General features: G+C 39.2%; 1 protein-coding gene across 1 annotated transcript in view; it reads left to right on the forward strand.

The window, feature by feature from the left end:
- The window catches only part of dok6 (docking protein 6), a 437,905-nt gene extending 410,288 nt beyond the window's left edge, over window positions 1-27,617 (forward strand). Inside the window, exons 7-8 of the mRNA XM_043688473.2 lie at window positions 11,332-11,446; window positions 26,426-27,617. Coding sequence (XP_043544408.1) covers window positions 11,332-11,446; window positions 26,426-26,565 — 255 coding nt within the window. The 3' untranslated portion in view covers window positions 26,566-27,617. The remainder of the gene's footprint in view (window positions 1-11,331; window positions 11,447-26,425) is intronic.
- Window positions 27,618-27,990: the final 373 nt, after the last annotated feature.

The raw sequence follows: 27,990 nt of genomic DNA on the forward strand, positions 1-27,990 counted from the left end.
TTGATCAGAGAATTAGACTTCTAAAAGCATTTAATATTGATCAGAAAATAGATCTCCAGTGCTGCATAACATTGATGAAATGAGTTGAAATCTCACCTTAATACAAATTGGTGTCAATCTTTCCTTGTAAATTAGAAAACCATCTTTTTTAAAAAGCACATGGAATATTTTCTTGAGCTTTTTTTCTTGAACAGTCCTTTACTGAGAAACCTCAAAATCTACCTATACTTTCTTCTATAAAATATAAGTCAATCAATATGCCCCACCCCCCGCCTCATCCCATGCCTTACTTGTCAGTCTTTGTTGAAATAAGAAAAACAATATTTTAATATCAATTAAAGCCCACTCCTTTCAATGAAAAATGTACTTGAAAATGTGGAAATGCAGCAAGGATCAATAACCAAAAAAGTCATTTCAAAGTCTCTACTTCATGTAGATATCAAATTTTAAACAATATCAGATTCACCAGCAGTCAAATTTCGATTAGCTCTACAGTTTAATTGCTCTCAGCCATTTCTTTTATTGTCACGTATTTCAGCTTGTGAATCATCATTGAATCAGGAATTATGTAAAAATTGCAACATTCTGAACCTAACAATTCCAATCTGTTCAGCTTTGGTGGAATCTACTCTTTATTTTTAAACAAAGTCGCTCTACACATCCACAGCTTTTATAGAAACACTCTCTGCTTAATTCTGACTCAACTGCTGATGTCCTGCTATGTGTTGCCACCACTCAACATGAAGGGATTCTTTATCTGTGGATGAGACAAAACTTCCAAAAGCTGTATGTTAGTACCTGTGGTCGCAATGAATTTCCTAGAAGCTGTTTCTCTTCTGTGCCTGTACAAAATGTATTGTCACATTACCTCACAATCTGGCCTTGCTGACTCAAAACAGTGCTTCACAGTGATATGTGACTGACTCTGTTACAAAATTAGTTATAGGAAAATAAAATCAATACAACTTCTGGGAGCCACTGTGACAATTTGGATTTATTCTGTGTTAGATTTAGTTAAAATTGCAATTCCACTTAACAGAGAAAGTGAGATCATATCACATACATCACTGAATAAAATTAAACACTTAGCATCTGTAGTTTCTAAGTTGTAAGTGGAGTTTATACTATTAGGGAATGAAGTTTTTTCAAATCCACTAGTTTGATCAATTTCTCAAAATATAGGTCAATGACCAGCTTTTAGCGAAAAAATATGAGTAAAATATCATTATGTCAAATAGTTTTCTCATTCCCATAGACATGAATAATAAACTTATTTGTTACATCGATTAGTTTCATAACAGTTATAATGTAACATTTTAATGCAAAGATAAAGGTTTGATCTAGCATGTCTTAAAAATGTACCTCCTAAGGTTGTGCAGTGGTTCAAATGTTAGTTATACCAGTGAATAATGCTGAAGCTGGCATCACAAGCGCAGTCGGTTCCTCATATCAACCAGATGGTTCAGTAGAGGTGTTGGACAAAATCATCTCCACAAATTAGGGATTGATCGTTTAACCTGAACTGATTGTGTGTTTGTGACTACACTTTGTGACTAGGAATATCAGGGATATCTATGGAAGAGATTTCTCTGTTCTCTTAGCTGGGGAATTGTTTGTGATTTAACAATGGGAGCAACAGAAAGGTGTTAGCTTGTATTTTTGTGGTTTTGGACAGACATTTGAAAATGGTGCTTTGAACCTGATTCAGACATTTTCAGCCCAATAGACATTTGGGCTGTTTGGAGAAACAGATGTGTGGCCATCTGTATCTGTTGATTGATTATGATTCCCAGATAGCCTCATGATAAACCCTTGGCCAAACTGCCAAAGCAATCACATTGATGAGTTCAGATGTTCTGTTTTGACAGATGGAAGTAGAGTATTTCCTGTGGTTGACATCTTTCTGAGGTCATAATAATTTTTTTTTATCCGTTTCTCCCATGCCTGTGTCTCTATTTGGACAATATTAAAAGGTATGAAAACAAAGAATGCTTTGTTTTTGAAACAGTGGCTCGGTCTGATTGAAGTTTTCGTAAGGTCATAAGAAGAGTAGATGTTTTGAAACAATTTACTGATTTTTTTTTCCTTGGCATTTTGAGTCTTGCCAATTTTGTTATCTGACTCATTTGCTCAGTTTCGAGTTGATGCTTGGTGAGTGGTGGTAAAGGACATGAAAGGGGCATGTGGGGACTATAGGGATTGGGTGCAGATGTTAGGGGTGAGGACTAGAAGGTCAAATGCTTTTAGGACAACTGCACCATAATCCCAGAGAAGCTGGGTGCGACCTCTAACCAGGCCACCTCAGCACTCTCACATCCTGATCAACATTTCTGAACTGTTTCTAGAATTAGTAGGCCTGACTCAATCCCACTCCTGCCTACCCTTTGGAGCAAATGTACCCTGTGAGTTATACTGACGTGGGTCTGCCAAGTCAGGAAATTTCCTAACCCAAACCAATCACCTTGGTATCAAACATTTTAACATGTCGCTTTGAGAGTGTGCATTTTTTCCCATAAGAATCAAGCTATTGGGTGTATCAGTCATTTACTGAAAGTATGGTAATATAGTCACCTTGCTATCGCTAACAAATTCACCATTAGATAACAGCAGCCTTGCGAGTGGTATGCATTTCTGACCAGATCAGTCAGCAGTCATATGTCCAAGATATTATCACATGATCAGATTTTTAATGCTCAGATATTGCTGATGGTCTGTTTGCCAGCTTAAAAAACGTCCTTGTACAATTTTTCATGTAGAATTAAGACCAACCGGCTCAAAGTTTTGCGAATAGAAGCAAAATACTGCAGGTGCTGTAGATATGAAGCAAATACTGAAAGTGCTGGAGAAGCTCAACAGGTCTGGCATTGTCTGTAGAATGAGAAAGTTAAAGTTACAACTCCAACATGAATTGAAGTTCCACTTGCTAAGATACCACTTATAGCCACTGTCAACTTTTTTTGCCATAATTATTGTTGCCACTGTAACTCATTTTCAGTAAGCATTTTCCTTTAGGAAAAGGCCCTAAAAAAATGGTTCCGTCAGCCTCGGAGATTGTGCAAGATTTCTGGATGCTCTGTCTGTATGTACAACAGGTCTCATCTTTCATCTGTCAAAACCCCCTGGGTCGTGTAAAAAGGACCTGATATGTACTGTGCAAATAAGCAGCAAGAATTAAAATTTCCAAAGATAAAAATGCAAGAACATTCACAGAGGTAGGAAATCAAGAAAAAGCAAAGGAAATTCAGTAAAAATATTTAACTTCAGTAATAACCACCTTAAGGAGAGTAAAGTATCATAATTTCCTCTGCTATCAGGGAAGCTATTAGGTTGTGAAGAAACATTGTGAAAGATGGACAAATAACAAATGCATCACAATGGGGAAAAAAGCATCTGCCACTGCAACCAGGTAAAATGCTCTTAAATTGGGGGGGGAAAACAAAGTAGTTTTCAATCAAGAAAGAAATTTGCATTATAGCGCAACACTGAACAGAGAAAATCTGCTGATTATCGATATGTACATGAAGGAAAAGTAAGAATAGTCTGCAAATCCGATAAACTGTCAAACCAATTTTAATAACACCCTTGGGGTCTTAGAATCATACAAGAATGCAATTCTCAGGATAAAGCAGGCATCAAGAACAATGAAAACTGAAAAAAATCTCTGGAATTGCTGCCGAACTAGTCAAGTCTGATGGAGGAGCATCCGACCAGCTGTGCAATCTCCTTGGAAAACTGGAGTGAACTGAGCAACGGGCAAATTTGGTGATTATTATGCTTTCAGAATGGGGAAACGTGCTGGTGAGCTGGACATATCATGCAAGGCTACCTGTCAGTGAAAGCAAGTTGCTTCAGATAAGATAAGGGCACGTATAAGGCTTGAAGCCCAATTATAAATGCGACAAGTTAGCCTCTGAGCTAGCTGAGGAACTTTGTAACTGATTTTCAGTATCAAAGCAGATTACAGAGAAGGAATCGTAGAAGAAGAATGCCAAGGTCATTACTTTAACTACCTTGTCTATCTGAATGACACACTGGCTTAATTAACTTTCTGTAACATTTCCAACTAAGGTCAGGCCACTCTCTCAAAGACCTTCAGCATATCACATGTTCCCATTCCAAAAAATTTGTCTCAGGCCTACTTTAGTGCTCCAGTGAGGCTCAATGAACAATATCTTACCTTCCACTTGGGGACCTTACAACCTTTATGACTCATTGTTGAGTTTAACAATTTTTAGAGCATGGTCACCTCACTGCATGTCTGTTATCTATCCCCACACCCCACGTCCTGTCATGACAGGAGTTGCTTTCAGCATAGCCAATCTGTTTTCACCCACTCGTGTACCCTGATCATTACCTGTTCAGCTTCTCTTCTTCCCCGGCTCACTATAAACAGTCCCTTTGCCTGTTCTTTTTTCTCTCTGGGCTGCCTCTCCACCTATGCACTGATTCCTTTCCACCCCACACATCATCAATACATAAATGCCATTTTTTCCTAGCTGCAGTCACTTCTGAAGAAGGGTCATTGGTCTCAATGCGTTAACTGTGTTTTTTTCTCCAAAGATGCTGCTGAGTTTTTCCAATAGTTGCTGATTTTGTGTTTCTGATCTCCAGCATCCGCAGTTCTTTATTTTTTCTACTTTCTGTTGGAGTCATATTTAGCATAAAGAAATATCATGTGGTTGTTGGAGATCATTCATTTCAACCCCATGCACCACTGTAAGAGTTTTTCAGGATGGTGTCCTAGCCCCAGTCATCATCAGCTGTTCCATCAATACCTTTCCTTCATCAAAAGTGTGAATGTTTGCTGATGATTACATAGTATTCACCACCATTCATAACTCCCCGGATACTGAAATTGTCCATGTCCATATACAGCAAGATCTGGACAATATTCAGGTTCGGGCTGATAAATGGCAAATTGCATCCATGTCTCTCATGTGTTTGTGATATATACAAATTTGAATGTGGGGGGGTTGATCAGTAAGTTTGTGTTTGCTACAAAAATTAGTAAGGTGGTAAACAATGAGGCTTAGATTAGATTTAGATTACAAAAGGACAGAGATGCTCTGATCAAATGGGCTGAGCAGTGGCAGATGGAATTCAATCCAGAAAACTGTGAGGTGATGCATTTCGGCAGAACAAACAAGGCAAGGGAATAAATGATGAACTGTTGAATCTTGGGAAGCACAGAGGATTGGATGAATCCTGGTGTGCATAACCCACTGATTCTTAAGATAATGGAGCAATTGATAAAGTGGTTAAGAAAGCATAATGGATATTTGCTTTTATTAGCTGAGGCAGAACATTTAGCAGCAGGGACATTATACTGGAACTGTATAAAATGTTGATTAGACCCAGTCCTTGAATCCACGCTATATGAGGGATGTGATTACATTAGAAAGAATGCAGAAGAGATTTACCAGAATGTTGCCTGGCCAGGAGAATTTGGATAGACTGAGGTGTCTCTGGTTGTCACCTATATTAACCATTGGAGGCACCCAAGGTGTATTGCAAGCACTGCTGTCATCAAGATACTGTTCTATAAGGGACAATGTAACATTGACCTTTCTGATTACTAGTTTGTACCTGTGCTTGAGAACATCCCAAATATCTCTGTTCTTGCACGTCTCCTAATTTCTCACCACAAGGAAAATATTACAGTTTGTGTTTCACAGATTCAGGGTAGGTGACTTCACACACTGAATGGTATCAGTTACCATTTAGTCTTTGGCCCATTTTGGTAACTTGCTGCCTCCATTTATGCAGCTTATTGTGCCTACTCACTTAATGTCTTTAAAATTTATAATCTTTTATTTTGTCTGCATTTGTTATTCATCCATATTTGCCATTGAACTCCATGGAAAGCCCAATTCAGAGTCAACCATTTCACATTCACCTGGAGTCAAAATCAGAGTAGAGCATTAGTGAATCAGATGAGTTTTCATGATGATCAGTATCTGTTGTCATGGTCACCATTACTGGAACTAGCTTCATTTCTAGATATCAATCAAATTTATCTTCCATGGGACAATTTGAACTCCAAGTATCTGGAGTGTTGGCTTGGGCTCTCCATTACTTGTCCAGTGACATTCCTGCTATAACAGTTTTCACTGATTAAATGATTAATTGACTCTTAACTGCCTTCTGAAATTGCCTTGTACACCAAACTGCTATGAAATCAGCATAACCTGAAGGGACAAGCCAGCATCACCCTAAATCCTGGACATGAGAAAGCCACAGCCAGTCCATTCACATTGAAAAGCTATTGGCCCTGGCATTTGAGAACTTGTTAGGCAAAAACAATGCTGCTCGTCGGATGCTGCCTGAATTGCTGTGCTCTTCCAGCACCACTGATCCAGAATTTGAGAACTTGTGCCAACGTTGCCAACAGTTGATCCACAAACAAGTCATTCAACAGCCTCACAAAAACATACCTTTCAGCCATTGTCTTACCCTGAGATAGTGTTGAGGAGTCTATGTCCTGTCCCATTCACAGGACAGATATGTCAGAGGTGACAGTACATTAGGGTTTGGGAGAGAGTAGGTCTGGTAACCTTCAACATTGACGCTGAGGTTTCAAGACATCACTTCACATGTGAGCAATGAAACCTCCCTTAGTGATGAATGGTTACTTCTTCATGTTGAGTATTACTTGCAGGAAGCACTGAGAATACGAAGAGCACACAATGCAGTCTGGCTGGAGGGACTTCACTGCTGATCACTAGGAATGGTTTGGCACTTGCACCACTGAATGTAGTAGCTGAGACTTGAAGGACATATCTGTCAGGCAGTGCCATTGGAAGGTACTGAGAAAACAAACACAGGAGGAAGAAGCAATGGGACCTTGGCCTCACCAATCTGCTGAATGCAGATTAATCTATCTATGACAGGAGTGACTACAATAATCCTTGCAGAGACAAAAAAAAACCCATCTTGATACTAAGGACAGCCACCATAATGTTGTGTGGTACCAGTATTGCACTAAATGAAATTTGCTATAATTTATTGTAGTCACATGTACCTAAGTACAGTGAAAAGCTTTGTCTTGTGAGCAGTACAGGCAGATGATAGCAAACAAGGACATAGTTTCAGAACAGATCTAGCAGATCAAAACTGAGCACTGTGGGCTACTCCCAACAGCAGAAAGATATTAGGAAGCGGAGTTGGCCATTTAACACTTCTGGCAAGATACAGATGGTCAGATTTCACTTTGTGGAGCATGCTAAGCTGGTGGTTAACCATATTTATTCGCTACCTGACTTTTCATTTTGTTGAAGGTGTGTGAAATAAGCAGCCAATTCTAGTCTCCTTTCTGTTGGAAGGATGTTGTGAAACTTTAAAGGGGTCAAAAAAGATTTACAAGCATGTTGCCAGGGTTGGAGGACTTGAGCTATAGGGAGAGGCTGAATAGGCTGGGGCTGTTTTCCCTGGAGCGTTTAAGCCTGAGAGGTGACCTCAGAGGTTTATAAAATCATGAAGGGCATGGATAGGGTAAATAGACAAAGTATTTTCCCTGGGGTGGGGGAGTCCAGAACTAAAGGGCATAGGTTTAGGGTGTGAGAGGAAGGATATAAAAGGGACCTAAAGGGCAACCTTTTCACTCAGAGGGTGGTGCGAGTATGGAATGCGCTGCCAGAGGAAGTGGTAGAGGCTGGTACAATTGCAACATTTAAAAGGCATCTGGATGGGTCTATGATTATATGAAATATGGGCCAAGTGCTGACAAATGGTTGAGATATCTGGTTGGCATGGACGAGTTGTATCAAAGCGTCTGTTTCTATACTGTACATCTCTATGACTCTACCAATGATATACTCACATCCATAGTCAAAACTATTCTGTAACAAGAGGAAAGTAAGAAGTAAAAAGTGACAGAAAAATGGACAGCAGCAAGATGGAAGTGCAGTTATAGGATGGCAAAAGAAAAGTCTGTTTTGATTTACGTGTTTAAGGGATTAACTGATAACTGTAAAATGTTATGATGTGGAGGTGCCTGTTTTGGTCTGAGGTGGACAAAGTTAAAAATCGCACACCAGTTTATAGTCCAACAGGTTTATTTGGTAGCAAAGTTAGTGCTTCCAAATAAACCTGTTGGACTATAATCTAGTGTTGTGTGATTTTTAACTCTGTAAAATGCTGTCAGCAAAAATTAGGTCTGTGACAAATGCTAGAGTGGTGCAAATTATGAGCAGGGAGAATGCAATCGATGGGCTTAATGTAGGAGTCACTTTACAATGTGACATGTTCTTTACAAAATGTTCTTTCATCCTTTAGATGTTCAGAACATCAAAGGGATGAAATTGCACTCAGTACAATTAACAACTAAATGTGTTATCCTATATCCTAGCATGTTTTTCTCCAAAAGAAGATTAGTGCCGCCATTAAAATATCAAACAAAACAATTTTGTTGAACTCTCACACATAAACTAAAACCTCACAATGCGATTTCACTGTATAAGAAAAAAAACAATATACAATACCCAGTAATGGAGAAGCACTTCATTGTGCTTTTCACAGGGAAAACCTCTTCCTCAATAGTTATCTAACTACCAAAACCTGACTTATGCTTTTGAACTTTGATCCAGTTGGGTGACAGTTAAGGTGCATGACATATTTGCCAAACAACATGTAGATTTCCTGGCAAATGAATTTAGTCTGCATTTTATTTGATTTTTAAAAAATTGATTATATGAGTGGCACGGATAAGGCTCACTTATTGCCCGTTGTCTTGGCTCTCAGAAATGACCCTGGCCTCTTTCCCTGAATAGTTGCAGTTCTTATGGTAGAAATGACATTAGATGGAGAATTCCATGAGAATGGAATCCAGAAACAGCAGTGTATTCTCAATTGTAGGTGATTTGTGCCTCGGAGGGGTATAGGCTCTAACAGCATTGTTTTCCTTGATGAAAGAAATCACAGCAGAGGAAGTTACTGTTGAAGTGAGCTTGGAAGGTTGCTGCAGTATTCCCTGTTTACTTTATTCATTCATGGATATGGGTGTCACTGGCGAAGGCAGCATTTATTACCCATCCTTAGTCACACATAGTAGTTGAGAGTCCAACACACAAGGAGGCCTGGAGCTACATACAGGCCAGGCCAGGTGAGTCTGGCAGATTTCCTTTCCTAAAGGACATAGGATGAGTTTTATGATGATCAAGTGGTTATATGGTTGCCATTAGATTAGCTTTTTATTCAGATTTTTATTGAATTCAAATCTCATGATCTGCAATTGTGAGATTCGAATCCATGTCCTCAGGGCTCTAGTCTATGGTTCTAGATGACTTGTCCAGTGACATTATTATTATTATGTCACTACCTCCTTATAAATTGATCTTAAATATAGTGGCAGATATTATGTTGAATGGTTTTACCCTAAGTACTATTGAGATTCACAAGTATTCTGGCTGCACTCATCCTGGGAGATGGACATGATTTTATCACATTCTTGACTTCAGTCTTGGAAATTGGGAGAGTGGTCAAGAGGTAAGCCAAATGGCACAGGCTGAGTAGCCTTTGACCTGTTCTCATGCTATTGTGTGGACAATAATAGTCTCTTTCAACTTCTCGTCAGGCATTCTAACATTTTCATGGTTGGGATAATAGTCATGTGGCATTTAAGGGAATGCATGGAACTTTGCTGTATTTTCCAAGTAATGGAAATTTGGTGCTAATGCAACAATGGACCGAGGTGTGCAAATAGGTCTTAACATGATTCACAGTGATAAAGTGAACAATCCTGAGTTAAGCACTAAACAAAATAAAACACAAAGCTGTGGATGCTTGAAATCCGAAACAAAACAGAAATTGCTGAAAAAATTCAGCAGGTTTGGCAGCATCTGCAGAGAGAAAGCAGAGTTAATGTTTCAGGTCCAGTTACCCTCCTTCAGAATTGATTGTAGATAGGAAGAGGTTGGTATACAGCATATGCTGAAAATAGGTGGGGTGAGAGGTAAGAAGTAGGTGGAGATGGAACCGAGAGAGAAATAGTTGGGTAGACAAATGAATGTAAAGGTCAGCCTGTGAAAATGAACAGCTGTTAATTGGGACCTTAAGTGGCTCATAATGGATTGTTTATAGTAGCAGCCCATGTGATGACAAAGCCCTGGGTATGGAGATTGTGGTAAGGACATTGGAGAAGGTGCTTAAGCGTAAAATTGTTGAACTCGATAATTGAGTCCAGACAGGTGCAAGGTTCTGAAAAGAAAATAAGATGCTGTTCTTCCAGCTTGCGCTGCTGAGTTAAGATTTTGTTATGTAAATGCAAATGAATTCATAATTACCATCCAGCTTAAATAATTTTGATGATAATTGGCAACTTGGCATTGTTTTAAAAGCAAAATAGTAGTTGGGCAGAGGTCTGGCATAGAGCAGGTTGGATGACCCTTTTTCAGACCCTAAAAGTAGCTCTTCCACAAAATACACTTTTTTTAGCTACACTTGTGGAAGGGATTGAGCAGCAGCAGAAGCTATGAGAGGCCTGATTTATAAAGAAAGCACCATCAGGACTCTATCAATCACCACTACATTGGGTGAGACAGCTTTGCTAACCTGACAAAAGAGAAAGTGAGGACTGCAGATGCAGGAGATCAGAGTCTGGAGTGTGCCTGATGAAGGGCTTATGCCTATAACGTCAATTCTCCTGCTCCTCGGATGCTGCCTGACCTGCTGTGCTTTTCCAGCACCACACTCTCGACTCTAACCTCCCCAAGGACTTGCCTCAGAAATCTGTACTACTTCAACAAATGACAGCCTGCTACTGATAGCAGCAAAGGTTTTGATGGAACCAAGCATTTTGCTACAAACTGTTTTCCATTGATGAACAAGGATCAGACAAGGATCAATTAATTGAAATAGAATTGTTTCAGGCACTTTAACAACAGTTACCTTTAACTGTAAAGAACTCAACATGGAACACTTCAATCACTAATTTCCAACATTATTATATATTTCCAAATATGCTAACTGTTTTAAATGGAAGCTTAAGATTGCCACTGTTTACAGAGTGAGAGCATATTAATTAGTATTGTAAAATCATGAATATTGTGAGTAGGGAATGGCATTAACGGTAGGAACAAGTTACATCTAACCTAGAAACTGCTATCACAGTGTGCAAGATGAAAATCTGAGACTCCCCACCCCCTTCCTCACTGCTCTACGCTATCAGTCCGCAGTCTGATAAATCCTGTGCACAAAATCTTGGCTGTATCACTACATTTGAAGTTTTCACTTTATTGTATGTACTTGTTCAAAGGTGCTCTTCTCTCTGAAGTTCTGTCATTTCTTTCAATGCTGCATCACTGTGTCTAAAAACACTCTGCTTCTGTATTTCAGCTGCAGTCCAGTCCCAGCGAGGAGATGGCACTCATGACAATAACACTCCCTCGAAGTGCGTACTGGCATCACATCACAAGGCAGAGCAGTGTCAGTGAACTCGACAGCTTACAAGGCAAGTGCATAGGGAGAGGGTCACTTCATAACCATCTGCGCAAAAAGATTCACTAGAACTTATTCCCCTCATTCCCTGTTAATTTGTCAGTGGACAGCTAACGCAGTGGGTGATTTGGCATTTGAGAGAGAACTGAAACGGAGATGTGCTTTTCTGTTATGTACATACAAATCAGGAGTAGAGTAGGCCACTTAACACCTTGAACTTGCTCTGCTTTTCAGAAAAATCTGAGTGTTCTGGGTTCCTGCCTACCATCAATAACCTTTCACTCCCTTAATTATCAAGAATTGATTTATTTATGTCTGTATCAAAAAATATTCAAAAACTGTTTCCACCATCTTCTGAGGAAGAAAATTCCAAAGATACTCCAGTCTTTGTGAGAAAAACAATCTCACAAATGGATGATGCCTTATTTTTAAAGTGACTACTGATTCTAGATTTGCCAGATTGAATAAAATTTCTCGTAACCCTTTGCGTCACCCACCTCAGGATCTTTTATGTTTTGATCAAGTTGACACTTATTATTCTCAGCTTCAACATATAAAAGTCTTGCCTGTCAATTTTTTCTTTCAATAATATCTTTCCGCTCCAGGTATTATCTAGTAAACCTTCTCTGATCTGCTTCCTTCAGCGAGGAAACCAATAATGCACCCAATACTCCAAATGTGGTCTCACTGACATCCTGTTAATCTGGAGCATAATCTGTGCCATTTTGTATTTAGTCCCAATAAGCTTCCCTAGTTTCTTAATGTTCCTACATCATAATCTTTAGTGATTTGTGCACTAAGACATTCCATGTGTCTTAGTGCTCTCACCATTTTGATTTTTTTTATTCTTCTTGCCAAAATCAGTGAATACGCATTTTCCAACATAATACTGAAGTGTCCAGATCTTTGCTCACTCAACCTATCTCTATTCTTTTGAAGTCACCTCATTTCCTCCTCACAACTTACTTTCATACCTATTTTTGACAAGCATACCTTTAGCCAAGTCATTTATATAAATTGCACAAAGTTGAGACTCTGGCACTGATCACTGTGGCACACTGTACTTCACTATGACTGGTATTAAATTTATTGGAATGTAGTTTACTACTTTCCATGATGGGAATCCTACCCAGTTACTGTCAAGCTGTACATACATCCAATACAACAAGCCACAGAAAAGGCTTTCCAAAATAGGACTTTTCAAATAATTTAAAGATTTTCATAATTTGCATTATGCTGCCTTTGTGACAAGGCAGGGGGATAGAGCTGTAATCAAGTCAGATCAATTTCCATGTTTGGATGGCTAGTGGTGTGAGTAATAAAACCAAAGTGATGAAAGTTAACTACATTTAAACTGTTTAGTCATTTATTCACCTAATTCCATCTCAAATTTCAGCATTGTTATGATCACGATTGGATAAATAAGATCACAGAATGAAAATTGACTTGATAGATTATAGTTTGTTTTCCAATGCGGCAATCTTCCATTGAAACAAGAGCATATAAGGCTGCAGATTTGGCTTTGATAATAAAACAAAAGTTTATTACACAAATTAAATAACAAAAAAGAAACCAAGCTATCTAAATATAACACATTTTGAAAGATTTAAAAACATACATTGAAAAACAAAATCCCATTTACACCCCAACATCATCTCTTTAACATTAATAATAAAGAAATTTGCCTTGCCTGTCTATAACTTTGACTTACCTGCTTCTTCTGAGTTCTGATCCTGTGAGCTGCAAAGCATTTTCCTTGAATATTCTCACAACTGAGAGTTTAGACTTTTTCTGTCTTTTAATAAAGTACAAATACTTCTGGTTTGGAAGTTTCCCAAACTACACCCTTTCACTGAGATAATTTATTAGCTTTACTGTTCTAAATAATATTCTTTCTAGGAGAGATACACTTGCATCTGACTTCAAGTCAAGTCTACTTTAAACTGCACCGTCAAACATTTGAACTAATTTAATTTAAAAAGAACTTGTTTATCCTAAATTCTATTAAACTTTCTGGTCATACACCCCACGGAGGGTTTTCAGCAAACTTGCATTAATGTTCCAGGAACACATACTGATTTAAAGTCTTGGGTCTAGAAAGGCAACAAGACATATCAAGTCGGTTACACCATTCATCGAGATCATAGTGATCAAATCTGCCTTTCTGCCCATCCCATAATTCCTTGATTTCTTTATTAATTAAAAATCCGACCATCTCAGTTTCAAATATACTTAAGAACTCAGCCTTGACAGCCCTCTGTGGTACAGAATTTCACAGATTGCCTACCCTCTGAAAGAAAAAAAAAATCATCCTCACCCCTATATTAAACTGACCCAGTTAATTTTAAACCCCCCACAACCATTTGGCACTAGTTTAAAATTCAGCTGTTTAAAAACGTAATACATAAACATTTCATTACATTTCATCACAATTACTTTGAGCCCTGAGGAACATTTGTTGCAGATGTTTTACAGTCAATTCTTCTATAATGCGATGCTTGCGATCTGGTGAAACCCTGCATTATAGAAAAATCGCACTTTAGAAAGTGTTTAAAGGTTGGTGCTGTTTGAAAGGTTCACACAGTAAAAACAGCACCCCAATTTATCAATTGTGTTACAGTGAATTCACATTGATGAAACGTGTGTTTTAACAGAATGACCTGGATTTTCATGGTGTCTCAAAAGATGTGACCATCAATTCTGTATTTTAGTGACTGTCACTGCATTATCAAGGAAGACAGGAGAGGAAAATGAATAAACCTTAGTTCAATTGCAATAATTTCAATCTGGGCTTTTTGTAGGGCAGCTTTAAGTTCAGTTTTTTGGAAAGGTTAGAAATGTCAACTCGCCTACGAATTGTTCCATTTGATATTATAAAACCATAGCCTGCGATGTTTAAATGACACCCTGATTTGCTGTGGAGAATTTTCAACTTTACTGCATGCGTAGCAGATCTCTAGATATATTAGGATGGGGGACAGTGAGTTAATTCACAGCCTGAAAGCAATCTAACCAACCAGAAGGAAATTGCCCCCAGAAAAAGCAGAATTATTCCTCTCTACGCAAGAAAGACTTGAGGGAAGAGGGAACTGCAAAGGCAGTGTTGAGGAGGAAACAGGCTGCCAGGTGTCTGAGGGAGAAGGATTATGAAAGAAAGTGTGGGTGTATGAGGCTGAAATAGAAAAGGGATAGGGGAGGCTGCAATGAAAAAATTGTGTCAACAAAAAAATACTGTGCCAAAATCAGAATTAATGAATTCCTTGAAAATTAATATGAGATCTCTGGTTTAAGACTCCACAATATTTAGGAGCTACTATATAGGAAAAAATGTAGTGGATGATTTTGTAATTAGCTCCGTGTCAGTTGTTAAATTTAATCTGAGAATGAGATCTAAGATGCAATAAAATGGTTTTTAACTGTCTGGATAAATTGTTCTATATTTGTGTATATGCAGAGGAAACACATTAGCTATGACTTTAACAGTCTGTGGTAGGTACATTTGGGGTGATGACATAGAAATATGTGCCAGTTATTTTGAAGAAAAAGCATTATCTTAATTTACACCTATTGTCTAGTGACAGTTTAAATATTGTGGTGTCTATGAAATTTAAGTTTTCTTGTGTGATGTCATCCTATTTTTAATGGAGGATTGCTAATTAATATTATATATGAATTCTTCCAGTTCTGCTGCAGCGAGACCAATTACCCCACATTAAACATAAATACTAAAAGTATTGTGACTGTGTGTCTGCATCACTTGATAAATGAGTTAGTGAGAACAAGAAGCCAGATGTGGTGTCACCAGCACCTTGTAAGACTTCCTACTCTTGTTCTCCAACCCCTTGAAGTAAGAGCCAACATTCCATTAGCCTTCCTGATTACCTGCTACACATACATGCTAGTTTTCTGTACAAATACCCCAAGTCCCTTTATGTTGCAGCTTTGTGTAGTTCTTCTCCACTTGAATAATATTCTTTTATTCTCCTTCCCAATGTGAACAGCTTCACAGTTTTGGGCTTTTTTAAAAAAATTAACTAATAAATTTGCGGATCAGTGCATATATAAGATATATTGATCTTCTCTTCCACACTCTGTTTTAATTTCCTCTTGGAATATGCTGAAAGCTGAATGGTGACATTTTTGTACAAAAAAAAGCTACCTACTATTCAGTCCATGAGATTTGAATATGCTCATTCTCTACAGGGAGTAGTGAGTGATTGACTGCACCATTGATAAATACATGGTTGAATGAGTTTTTAACTGACAAGCACACATGTATATTTCTCTTTGCTATCACTACCATCCCCTGCTGAAAGATCTATGGATCACAATTCTGTTATCATTGAAAGACAACAGAAAAGAGGCCGTGAGTATTCTTATCAGAACAGTCAGCAGCAAAGTAATTCTGCCTCCCTCTCACAAACACCTTGATCTTGAGGAACAAAGCAGCCTTTACAAAATAATAGGAGCAGGTCAGCTGTGATGCAGGAGAGAGGGGAGTCAATTTTAACTTTTCTCCATCCAGCCAGCAGGGTGTGCTGGCTGGTCACAAGCTAGTACTTCACAGAATCTCAGAGTTGTTATTATGGAAGGATGCCACTTAGCCCATAGTGTCTGCACCAGTTCCATTGTCTCATGCCAATCTCCTGCTTTTCCCTCATACCCTTGCATTATTTTACTATCGATCATTTGATGCCTCTTGAATATCTAAATTGAACCTGTCTCCATCACATTTCCAGGCAGTGCATTCCATACTGTAAAGTATGGAAAGACTTTTCTCACGTTACCTTTGCTTCTTTTGCACATCATTTAAATCTCTGACCTCTTGTCCCTTTAATGGGCAGGAAAACTTTTTCCCTGTTTATTCTATCCCACTCATGATTTTGAAATCCTCTTTCAAATCTACTTGCAACTGCCTTCTCTCCAACGAGAACAGTCCCAACTTCAATATGCACTCATAACTGAAGTTCCTCATTCATGCAACCATTCTTGTCAATCACTTCTGCTCTCTTTCCAGTGGGTTGACATCCTTCCTATAATGTGGTGTCTAAAAATGAGCACAATACTCCAGCTGAGGTCTTAACAATTGTCTGGTACTTGCGGTCAGAAACCAATATGTACACTGCAGTCGACTGGACTTTAATGCTATATCAGTAAATCTCATAGTTTTAACTTCCATCGCAGTCAGTAGAAAGCAAGTTAAGAGTGGTGTTTACCAGCTTCTGAACTGATACTGCCATTTTTCACACACAATGGCATCTGATGCCTAGCAGTCTCTCAGGACCCGCATGGCATCTTTCCAAGTCTGGCTAGGTGGTGTGTGACCTCACAGAGATTGAGTGTAATTAGAAAGAAGATAGTAGCACTTACACTGGCACAGTGTAGAAGGTAATTGACCACACTGTCAAAAGTGGGCAGAAGTGGGTACTGCAGATGCTAGAAATCAGAGTCTAGATTAGAGTGGTGCTGGAAAAGCACAGCAGGTCAGACAGCATCCAAGGAGCAGGAAAATCGAAGTTTCAGGCAAAAGCTCTTCATCAAGTGGCAAAAGTCAATTCTCCTGCTCCTTGGATGTGGCCTGACCGGCTGTGCTTTTCCAGCACCACATTCTTTGACTCTGACCTTCAGCATCTGCAGTCCTCATTTTCTCCCAAAATTGGGCTAGAATCAGATGAAGGAAATGCCATGGGTTAGGTACTAGGCAAGTTTGGGATGATATGATGAGAACTCTTACTGCTCCTCACAGGGAGAAACATTCTGTGAAAGTTGACAAAATTGACACTTAACGAATCTTGTCATATTTCAGCTTTCTCTATAAAAGGATGAATAAATACATTGCATTCACTATAGCCAAAACAAAGCAGACAGGAAAACACGAGGCTTAAACTGCATGAATGGCATGCACAGAATCCCTGGTGGCAATGATGGCACATACATGGCCTTGTATGCTCTACATCACCTACCTGGTAGCACTGAAGAGACTGCAGTTGAGATGTACCAGAATGTTGCCTGAGCCAGAGCATGTCAGTTATGAAGAGAGTATGTACAGACTAGTGTTGTTTTCATTAGAACAGAGGAGACTGAGAGAGGACATAATCGAAACATATAAAATTGAGGGATGTACATAAGGTAGACAAAAAAATCCCTTTCCCTTTGATAGAGGGATCAATGACTGGGGTATACATTAAAGGGAAGGAACAGAAGGTTTTGAGCTGTGAGGAAATCTTTTCCACTACAAAGTTAGCCTCGTCTGATTCTCGCCCAATTTTGCCACTTGTTGTACCCACTCCTTGCAGCACAGCCATCTTTAAAATGCCATTGTGTACTCGGACATGTACTGTCAATTCAGAGCTTCCCTGTGCAGTGACTGACATTTACCCTGGGCATGGCAGAGTAAGACAACATAGTGCTTCACTTTGTAGACATGTGTCTGGAGGATTTGAGGTTAACGGGATTCTAGAACTTATTGTCGATAAGGCTGATGGAGACAGAAATCCTTATAACTGTTAAGAAGTATTTAAATGTGTGGTTGAAATGCCAAAACATTCAAGGCCAACGCCAAGTGCTGGAAATGGGGTTAGAATAGTTTAGAGCTTGGTTTTGACCAATATGAACACAGTGGGCCGAAGGATCGGTTTCTGCATTGCAGTTCTCAATGACTGTTGCTTTTTAACTGGATGATTTATTGATATGCTTGGGACATGAACCTGGATCCCTACGTTGGACTAAATATTTAGAATTGATCCTTGCAAGAATTTATTTCTGAAATTTTTTCTCTACAGTTAGATTCTAGTTTTGGTCACTCAAATACAAAAGGGACTACATGCAAAGGCGTGTTATAGCAGAGGTTAGAATATATCATATCTCTAGTTCAAGCTTCCTTCCAGTTTTCTAGTTTATTGAAGACTACAAACATCAGCAGACTAAAAGATATTCCCACACTTCAGTGTTTATAACCTATTAATTTTTAATTTGTGGTTGTGTAGATTTTGTACGTATGTGTCTATTTGTATGCATCTCCTCATTTATTTTGCTGATCTGTATGTGCCCATATCTGGTGTCTCTGAATAGCTGTGCCTGTGTGTGAGGCTCTGTATGTGTCTTTATTTGCATGCCTCTGTTTAGATGCATGTACGAGCCTTTGTATGTGTATGTCTGTGTACGTGCCTGAGTTTGTGTGCATGTGTCTGTGTTGTACGTCCTGTCTGTGTGCACGTGTGCGTCTGCATCTCTATGTATATTCGACATTTAGACTTGGTGTGACCAACAGAAAATGTTGTGGTGCACCTTTTTAAGGAAATTACTGATATTTATTATATCAAGCGCAAATCTTAGGAATGGAAAAAAAATGCAAAGGAAGCTGTCTTCATTCTCATTTAATTCCCTTTTAGCTGATTGACACACTCCTGTTCTGATTAAATTAGGAAATGTTTCAAAGGAAATGAAAAATGTCTTTCTATCTTTTAAAATATTCTCAACAGTGAGACCAAGAGTGTGCCTGTGCCTGTCAGTCCTATAGGACGAAGGGCTGGCGAAAGCTTCAGCACCTGTTATTAGATCAAACTCTTCTCTCACAGCAGTCAGCATTTGAAAAGACTGAGTTTTTTTCTAGATTAAATATTTATGCGATGCTTGCACTTTGCTAGTGCCCTGATTAGATGGTGGGATAAATCGTCTTTCAGTGAATGTCAAGAAAAAACAACGGGAAGAAGTACCAAATAAAGATAAATGAGCAACTGCACAAAAAATAATGATGTGCGTGTAGTTGCATAGTGTGGGTAAATAATGTAATTTCTAGTAAGCTCTTATGATTTATCTCAAAAAGGGGCGTAGGCCAAAATGTTCCTATTGAATGGTGAGAGCACTTTGCTCTTTGAAACATAATGCAAGAGTTTTGTTTTCTTGTCCACTTTTCACTCAACATACTCAGTCCTATTTGTCATCTAGTTCAAATGGCTATGTGAATTACAGGACAAAGGCAAGCTCAGGAAGGGGTTGAACCTTGCATTTCTTTGACTGTAAGTTTCATTAAGGATCAGTCATGCTGGGTTTCTCTGAGCCTGGCGAGATCTCTCACTGTGTTTCACCAATCTCACTCACTAACTACCAACCCGCACTTGTGGTACAGTTCTCAGCTGATTCCAGACACATTATACCACTTGCCATACCCAGAACAACTCGTCAGTGAATCAGTAATCCCATCCTGCCAATTTATATCCTGCCCGTTATCGCTCCTCTGTGTCTCGTGTTGCTCAGTAAATTTCCTGGCCAGGTCAGTAGTTTGCCAGCAACCTCAAGCTACAACTTGAGCTAACAGAATCTTCTGTGTGGCACTTTATTAAATGCCTTTGGGAAGTCCATATAAGTAACTTTCTTAGATATTTCCTGTCCACTATTTCAGTGACCTTGTCAAAGAAAATCAACTTTGTCAAGCCTCACCCACTCTGAACAAATCCACACCAGCTCCTAATGATCAGCTGAATATTTTCAAGGTGTTTAGACACCTTCTCGTTAATAGACTCTGTTTCCTGGCAACAAATATTTGACGAGATAATCTCTAAGTCTGCAATTTCCTTCTGTCACCTTTCATAATTAGTGGAATGAGGTGAAGCAGCAGTTTTTCAGCAGTAAAAGAGTTACAGGTGTTGTAGCTCAGCATCCACTTAAGGCATCAGTTTCCAACACTTGTTTGTGGAGGTCTGCCCAGAACAATCATGGAATTGTAGAATGGTGTAGTACAGAAGGCTCTTCAGCCCAGCAGTGGCCATTACAGCACTTTGAAAGAGTTAGTTCCATTCTCTCTCTCTCTTTCCTCATTGCCCTGCAAATGTTCCCTGTAAAACATACGTCAAATTTCCCTTTGAAAGTTAACAAATGAATTTACTTCCGCTGTCCTTTTGAGCTATGTGTCATTATGACTCACCATGTAAAATGATTTCTATTCATCTTTTCTCTTGAAATAATAAACTTAAATCTGCATTACCTGGACCAAAGCTCCTTGTGTAAGAGAATAGTTTCTTTCTTATTAACTATGTCTGAATCCTTCCTCATTTTTTGGATACTGCTAATAAATCTCACCTTAACCATCTTGGTTCTAAGGAAAACAATTACTTAAGGAACCCTTTGAGTCTACTTAGAAGACAGCCAACATTTTCTCTTTGAGCCTTTTAATTTTTGTTGGGATGGTGAGGAGTAGGAATCTGTAGTTGTCGGACAACCTGCTCCAAAGGTGAGCTGCTTTAAAGCACAAACTTAGAAATCACACAGCACCAGATTATAGTCCTGATGAAGGAGCAGCGCTCTGAAAGCTAGTGCTTACAAATAAACCTGTTGGACTATAACCTGGTGTGTGATTTCTAACTTTTCCTACCCCAGTCCAACACCGGCTCCTCCATTTTAAAGCTCAAGTTTAGTTGACAACTCACAAGCAGCATATAGCTGAGGAAGGCGTAAAGAAACAGAAACAGAAATTGCAGGAAATACTCAGCAGATTTGGTAGCATCTGTGGAGGGAAAGCAGAGTTGATGTTTTGAGTTCTGAAGAAGGATACTGGACCTGAAACATTAACTCTGCTTTCTTTTCACAGATACTGGCAAATCTGTTGAGTTTTTCCAGCAATCTCTGTCTTGCTTCTGATTTCCAGCATCTACAATTCTTTAATTTTTTTTTTGTTTAGGAACATGAAAGGGTCTGGATGGGTTGTGAGAAAGCAAATGCACAAGGCCCATAAACCATCACTTACTTCCAGCTGCCCTAGATCCTGGGTCAAAATGATCCTAAAATGATCACTGCAAATCACTATAATATTTCCTATCCACAGTAAGCTCTCCCTCTCCCCTGGGAGAAAGTGAGGGCTGCAGATGCTGGAGATCAGAGCTGAAAATGTGTTGCTGGAAAAGCGCAGCAAGTCAGGCAGCATCCAAGGAACCTGCCCATTCACTACTCATCTTCCCTCCATTAAAACCAGAAGTGGGAGGGTTGGGTTGAAATTAAGATTATTTAGGTCTCTAGCATCCTATTCATGCCAAAACCACCAGTTTTTTGAGAGTTAAAATTTCTCACATTGTGTTTTCATAACATTAAAATTCAGTTGAGGACAATCTTTTTTTGAACATGTTGGTTTTGATGCTTTTTTTTAGAAAAGGATTCTGTTCCAAGAGGCTTCATTTTGTCTTGGTGGTTCTGCTTCAGTGTCTGCATCATCTTTGCAGACCTTCTGTCATTCAGAGCACAAATCGCTTAGAATGCAAAGGGCACAGAGTTCAGGAAATCTGGGTACTTGCCTGGCATAGCGCCATGTGTTCAAGAGAGCTGTTTGCAATTCTCTATTTAAAATTGTTGTTGTAAAAATGTGGTAAATGGAGATGGCTTCACACTTTTTGGGCTGAATAAGGCAGTGATTTCACAGAATAAGCACAATAAATAGTGACGATAGCTTGAAGGATCAAAGTGTCGTGTTATAGATCTCACTTGAAAAGAATCCAGTAGTAATGGATGACATTAATGGAGCTGTGAAAGGAAATGCCACTTAAAATTATTTTGCAATAAAATTGATATAATATTTGATTCTAGGACAATCACAGATCTATTTCCAAGGAGTACCTAGTCTGTCAAAGTACTCTTTGGTTATGAACTATTTTGGCGTCATTTTAAGTTGTTCCTCCGTGGACTGGGTACATAATATCTCTGAGGTATGAGGATGTCAATGTTTGACATCTCATTGAAACTAAAGTGAAGTTGATGACCTAGCCACACTGCCTGCTGCAAGATGATTTTGGGGGGTTCCATCGTCACCTTCAGTTGCAAGTCTCATTTGAGTTTGGCTGCCAAGTTACAGGCACTCAACGGGTATTGCTACTGAAGTGCAACATTGAGAGGTACGGTGATTGGCTACCTTTCACACTGCACTTTTCTTGAGTGTGATTTCAGGACTATAGATGATTAGGTAATTTCCTGCAATATAGTGAGAAATTAAGCACGTGCAATTTGCATGTTACTTCAGACAACAAGATGTCGGTCTCAATTTCAACTGCCAGGCATTGTTTCAGTGAGAAGCAGGGGGTAAGATGTTGGTAATCAGTCTTGATAGATTCTTTGCTCTTTACATTTTGAAATAACAATGAACTTGCCTTTTTTGTGGGAAGTGTAAATGCAAAGCGCTGAGTTTTGTCTTGGGATGACATCATGCACCAACACTTGCATCGTCAGGCTGCTCCACAAGATATTAGTTTCTCCTTTGCCAATTTCAAACTGTAACTTGATAACACTGAGGTCAGATTAGAGGGTTAAGGTTCATTGGACTTGGTCTGGACCTGGTGTGATAGTAAGCAGAAGAAAGCAAGAATTAAGGGTAAAAGAGTAACTAGGAGAGAATAGGATCTCTTAAAGATCAACACCGCAGTCTACGTGTGAAGCCACAGGAAATAGATGCTATTAGATTAGATTCCCTATGGTGTGGAAACAGGCCCCTTGGGCCAACCAGTCCACACCACCCCTTCGAAGGTAACCCACCCAGACCCACTTCCTTCTGACTAATGCACCTATCACTATAGCAATTTAGCATGGCCAATTCGCCTGACCAGCACATCTTTGGACTGTGGGAGGAAACCAGAGGAAACCCACGCAGACACAGGGAGAATGTGCAAACTTCACACAGACAGTCACCCGAGGCTGCAATTGAACCTGGGACCCTGGTGCTGTGAGGCAGCAGTGCTAATCACTGAGCCACTGTGCCACCCCAATATCAAACAAATATTTCACATTGGTATTTACGGTGGAGGAGGATATAGAAGCTAAGGAACATAGAAAAGGAAATAATGATGTCTTGAAAAGAGTTCATATTACAGAAGGGGAGGTGCTGGAGGTCTTAAAACGCATAAAGATAGATAAATCCCCAGGACCTGATCAAGTGTTTCCCAGAACTTTGTGGGAAGCCAGGGAACAGATTGCTGGGCCCCTTGTTGAGATATTTGCATCATCAACAGCCCCAGGTGAGATCCTGGAAGATTGGATGTTGGCTAATGTGGTGCCATTGTTTAAGAAAATCTGTAAGGAAAAGCCAAGGAACAATAGACCAGTGAGCCTTGCATCAGTGGTAGGTACGTTGTTGGAGAGGATTTTGAGGGATAAGATTTACATACATTGGAAAGGCAGGGACTTATTAGGGATAGTCAGCAAGGCTTTGTGTGTGAGAAATCATATATCACACTAACTTGATTGAGTTTTTTGAGGAGGTAAGAAGGAAGATTCATGAAAGCAGAGTGATTTTGGATTGAAAATTGACTTGAAAGTAGGAGGCAGAAGATGGTGGTGGGGGTCTTTTCAGGCTGGAATCTTGTGACCAGCAGTGTGCCAAAAGTATCGGTGCTGGGTTCACTGCTTTTCATCATGTATACAAATGACTTGAATTTAGGTATACAAGCCATAGGTAGTAAGTTTTCAGACGACACCAAAATTGGAGGTGTTGTGGACAGTGGAAAAGATTATTTCAGAGTACAACGGAACCTTGATTTGATCGGCTAATGGGCCGAGGAGTGGCAGATGGAGATTATTTTAGATAAATGTGAGATTTTTTTTGGTCAGGCAAGCCAGGGCATGATTTATACAGTTAATTGTAGGGCCCTGGGGATTGTTGCTGAACAAGGAGACTTAGGGATGAATGTGCATAGTTCCTTGAACATAGAGTCCCAGGTAAATAGGGTGGTAAAGAAGGCATTTAACACGCTTGCTTTCATTGGTCTGAATATTGAATGTAGCAGTTAGGACGTCATATTGCAGCTGTATAGGACATTGGTGAGGCCACTTTTAGAATACTGCATACAATTCTGGTCACCTTTCTACAGGAAGATTGTTGTTAGATTCAAGAGGGTACAGAAAAGATTTCCAAGAATGTTGCCAGGAGTGGAGGGCCTGAGTTATAGGGAGAGCTTGAATAGGCTGGGGCTATTTTCCCTGGAGTGTTAGAGGCTGAGAGGTGGCCTTATAATATCAAATCATACGAGGCATGGATAGAGTGAATAGCAATAGTCTTTTCCCAGGGTGGGCCTGTTCAAAACTAGAGGGCAGAGGTTTAAGGTAAGAGGGGAAAGATTTAAAAGAGACCTAATGGGTAACTTTTTCAGACAGAGGGTGGTGCATGTATGTAAGTGCTGCCAGAGGGAGTGGAGGATGCTGGTACAATCACAATATTTTAAAGGTGTCTGGATGGATGGATGAATAGGAATGATTTAGAGGAGATATGGGCTAAATGCTGGCAAATGGGTCTAGGGAAAATTGGGATGTCTGGTTAACATGGATGAGTTACTCTGAAGAGTCTGTTTCCATGCTGTTTGACTCTATGATTTAGCAACAGCAATGCTGTTTGTAATTTCACGTTGTTCCCAAAGTCTGTTCCAACCACTGAAATACTTTTGAAGTGCAGTTACTGTTGTACAAAGATAAAAATCACACAACACTAAGTATAGTCCAACAGGTTTACTTGGAAGTACTAGGTTTTAGAGCACTGCTCCTTCATCAGGTAGCTGTGGAACAGGATCATAAAACAGAATTCATAGCAAAAGATCACAATGTCATGCATGCAACTGATATGATATATTGAACGAACCTAGGTTGCTGTTAAGTCTTTCATCTTTTAGAATGGGTTGCCGGTTTCAGTTCCTTTCATGCAGCGAGTTCCAGATCCCAACCATCTGCTGAGTGAGATAAATTACATTGAAACATCTCCAATGCTTCTATCTCAGCATAATTCTAGTGGAGGGAAGTGAAAGAGCATTAAAAGATCTATTTCTGGTCGAGGTGGAAGTGAAGGAATGTCCAGAATAATAGCCATAGTAAGACTGCTCATCAGTGTACAAGAAATAAAAAAAGTTATAGCAAAGGGAAACTGAAGATGAAACAAAAGTCACTTATTAGACAAACATTTTTTTTGTTCTGTCTAGGAACAAAGAGCCTGTCAAGAGGTAGTAATTGAGTTCAAACCTTGTCCAATGTTAGGCTTTGTGGACAGCTGAGATTTGTTGAAAAGTGTAAATTGTTTTTAAATGTGAAGAAACCACAAACATTCTGGTTGAGATCAGCAGATATAATACGAACAAAGATGCCATAGGTGAACAAGGACTCATTTTGGAGCCAATGGAAATAAGCATTAGAGGTTGATTGAGAGGCAATGGGTGAATCATACATTCTGCCAGCATAATCTTCACCTTTGATGGGTCAAAAACTGGGATACAACCCCTTCACTTTTCCATGCAGTTGATGGGAACAAAATATTTACTAGGACTGTAATCTGTTGATGTTTATTGTACACCCTCAACCAAGTTGAAGTTTCTGCCTGATGTGGTTGAAGCCTTGAAATAAACAATTCAGCAGAGTTAGCCCTTAACCAGGTTGTAAAATGGATGCCAATACATATTAATGGCAAAGAAAATTGGGCAGAATTCAGCTTGGGCAATAGGTGAACTGTTTCTGTCTGTTTTATGCTGCCAGTAAAATTGGATTTTATACCTAACATTTTAATTATTCTATTGAAGCAAATGAATCAGATTTAGCAATTCAGACTAAAATGAAGTGATGTGATTAAAAGGAAGTTAATGAGCGTAAAGCAGAATAATTAACAACGGAGTAAATCACATTGAATAGTAATTACGAAAGGTTTCCTTTGGGGAGGCTGAGAGGTGAGAAAAAAAGAGGAGAAAGTCCAAGAAATCGCTACACCAAAGGAAAATTATTGAACTGTGGATATTGTAGAGAGTGAGGCCATTCAGGCTGTCCGTAGCTCTTAGCTAATCTAATCTTGTTCCTTGTTCCCTATAGATGAAGAATATAGAACACAGAATGAGGAAATTGAATTGGATACGATTGCAAATTTGGAGAGGTTTGAGAGGAAATTTGAAATTGCTCTGCTGTTCCTATTCTTAAGAGTAAAGAAGCTGAATTAACACCCTATTGAAGTTGCATCAATTCTTGTAACAAAACCTTTTCTTTTCCCTGACAGGAAATGATTTAAACTTGACAAAGGTTCCTCGGGCACAGACCTTCCCTAGCTACATCTCTGAACAGAGTCACGAGCACCAATATTTATTATCTCCGTCGAGTGGCTACGGATCAAGTTACAGCTCTGGGCTGGCCCAGTGATGTTCATCAAACAATGGGAAAGTGACTGTGAGCCGGGTCACACTGGTACGGGAGAACCCTGAATATACAACACAGGGAGGGTGAGGTCTAAATACAGGTGAAACAAGACTCAGTCAGCTGTTACTGTACTTGAAGCATTCGGGTGATAAACTGATGATTCATAGGCTTAAAAAGAATTTGTTTTTATATTAGTCGGCTCCCACCTGCTAATACTTACATACCTCCTTGAGAAGTGGTATTTGATTTGAAAATAAAAATACCATATAGAATATTTTTTAAAATCCTATTGCTGCAAACAAAGCTTCTGTGTGTTTGTGAAGCACACTTGTTTGGATAAGTCTAGAAGTGGTTGAGTCAAATAGTCTTTATCTGCCTCAGCTGTCTGTTAATATAATTCAGGTGTTTAAGATTCGGCCAAGCAATTGCACATATTTATCAAATCATCTTTGTAAGAAAGAAAAATACCCTGGAATCCTCTACTTCACCTGTGATCAGCTCACAGGTTTGTTTGAGGCCATTTTCTTTGTTTATCAAGTTGAGTCTTCTCTGTGGAATAAGGGCTCAATTGTTTCTCGTTGGCAGTCTTTTCAGTGCCTGGGTCGGAGAGAAGCAAGGGGTTTCCATGGATAGTAAGTTTTTGTAAGAGAACCATCCAGGTTGGATATACTGCTCGAATAGTCCAACAGGAGAAACAAGAGAAATGAATAACTCGCTCAATCACTTAACGACAATTGAAATTGCAGTATAAGAAAAATGAAACTGTCTCTGGTGGCATATTGGACAGGTTCTGCTCAATCCTCCACAAACACGTGTTAATAGTCAGGTATCAATCTCCTCTTAGAGGAAGCACTCAAAAGTACATTGTGTAACTGCACCTTTTACCCAGTTGTACCTGTAAAGTTCTAATTAATTTATTGAAAACACATATGCAACCTGAGAAACACAGACTGTTTTGCCAGCTTTTTCCCTGCACCAGAAGGGCCATATTAAGGTTTAGTGACCTTTCAGTGGCAATTGATTATCAACCAAGAGCACAAGATGGATTTTCAGTTGCTCCATCAGACATAAAATGTGAAACTTGAGGAAACTGGAGTTAAACCGGTCCTCCCAGGGAACAGATGAATTACAGCTCATTATTACTGCAAGAAATGCAGAAAATTCTGGAAGCACCCAGCAATTCAAAATTTATTGGCAGACATACTAGTTTCAATAAAGGGTCTGCATCTAATGCTACTTGTCGGTCTCACTTCCAGCAACTTCTGCTTTTCTTCCCACACCTGTAGAATTTTGTGGATAGTTATTGCTAACATTTACAGTGATTGGACATACATTATCCTTTTTCATCCCTCTGCATATACACATTGATTTTTGTCCAGAGGAATACAGACTGGTGCACCCAAGCTACTCAAATGAAACCAGATTTCA

Source organism: Chiloscyllium plagiosum, unplaced genomic scaffold (assembly GCF_037043375.1).
Source record: "Chiloscyllium plagiosum isolate Xiang-an unplaced genomic scaffold, Cpla_swu_hap1 HiC_scaffold_4, whole genome shotgun sequence".
In the NCBI taxonomy this organism is placed as follows: Eukaryota; Metazoa; Chordata; class Chondrichthyes; order Orectolobiformes; family Hemiscylliidae; genus Chiloscyllium; species Chiloscyllium plagiosum.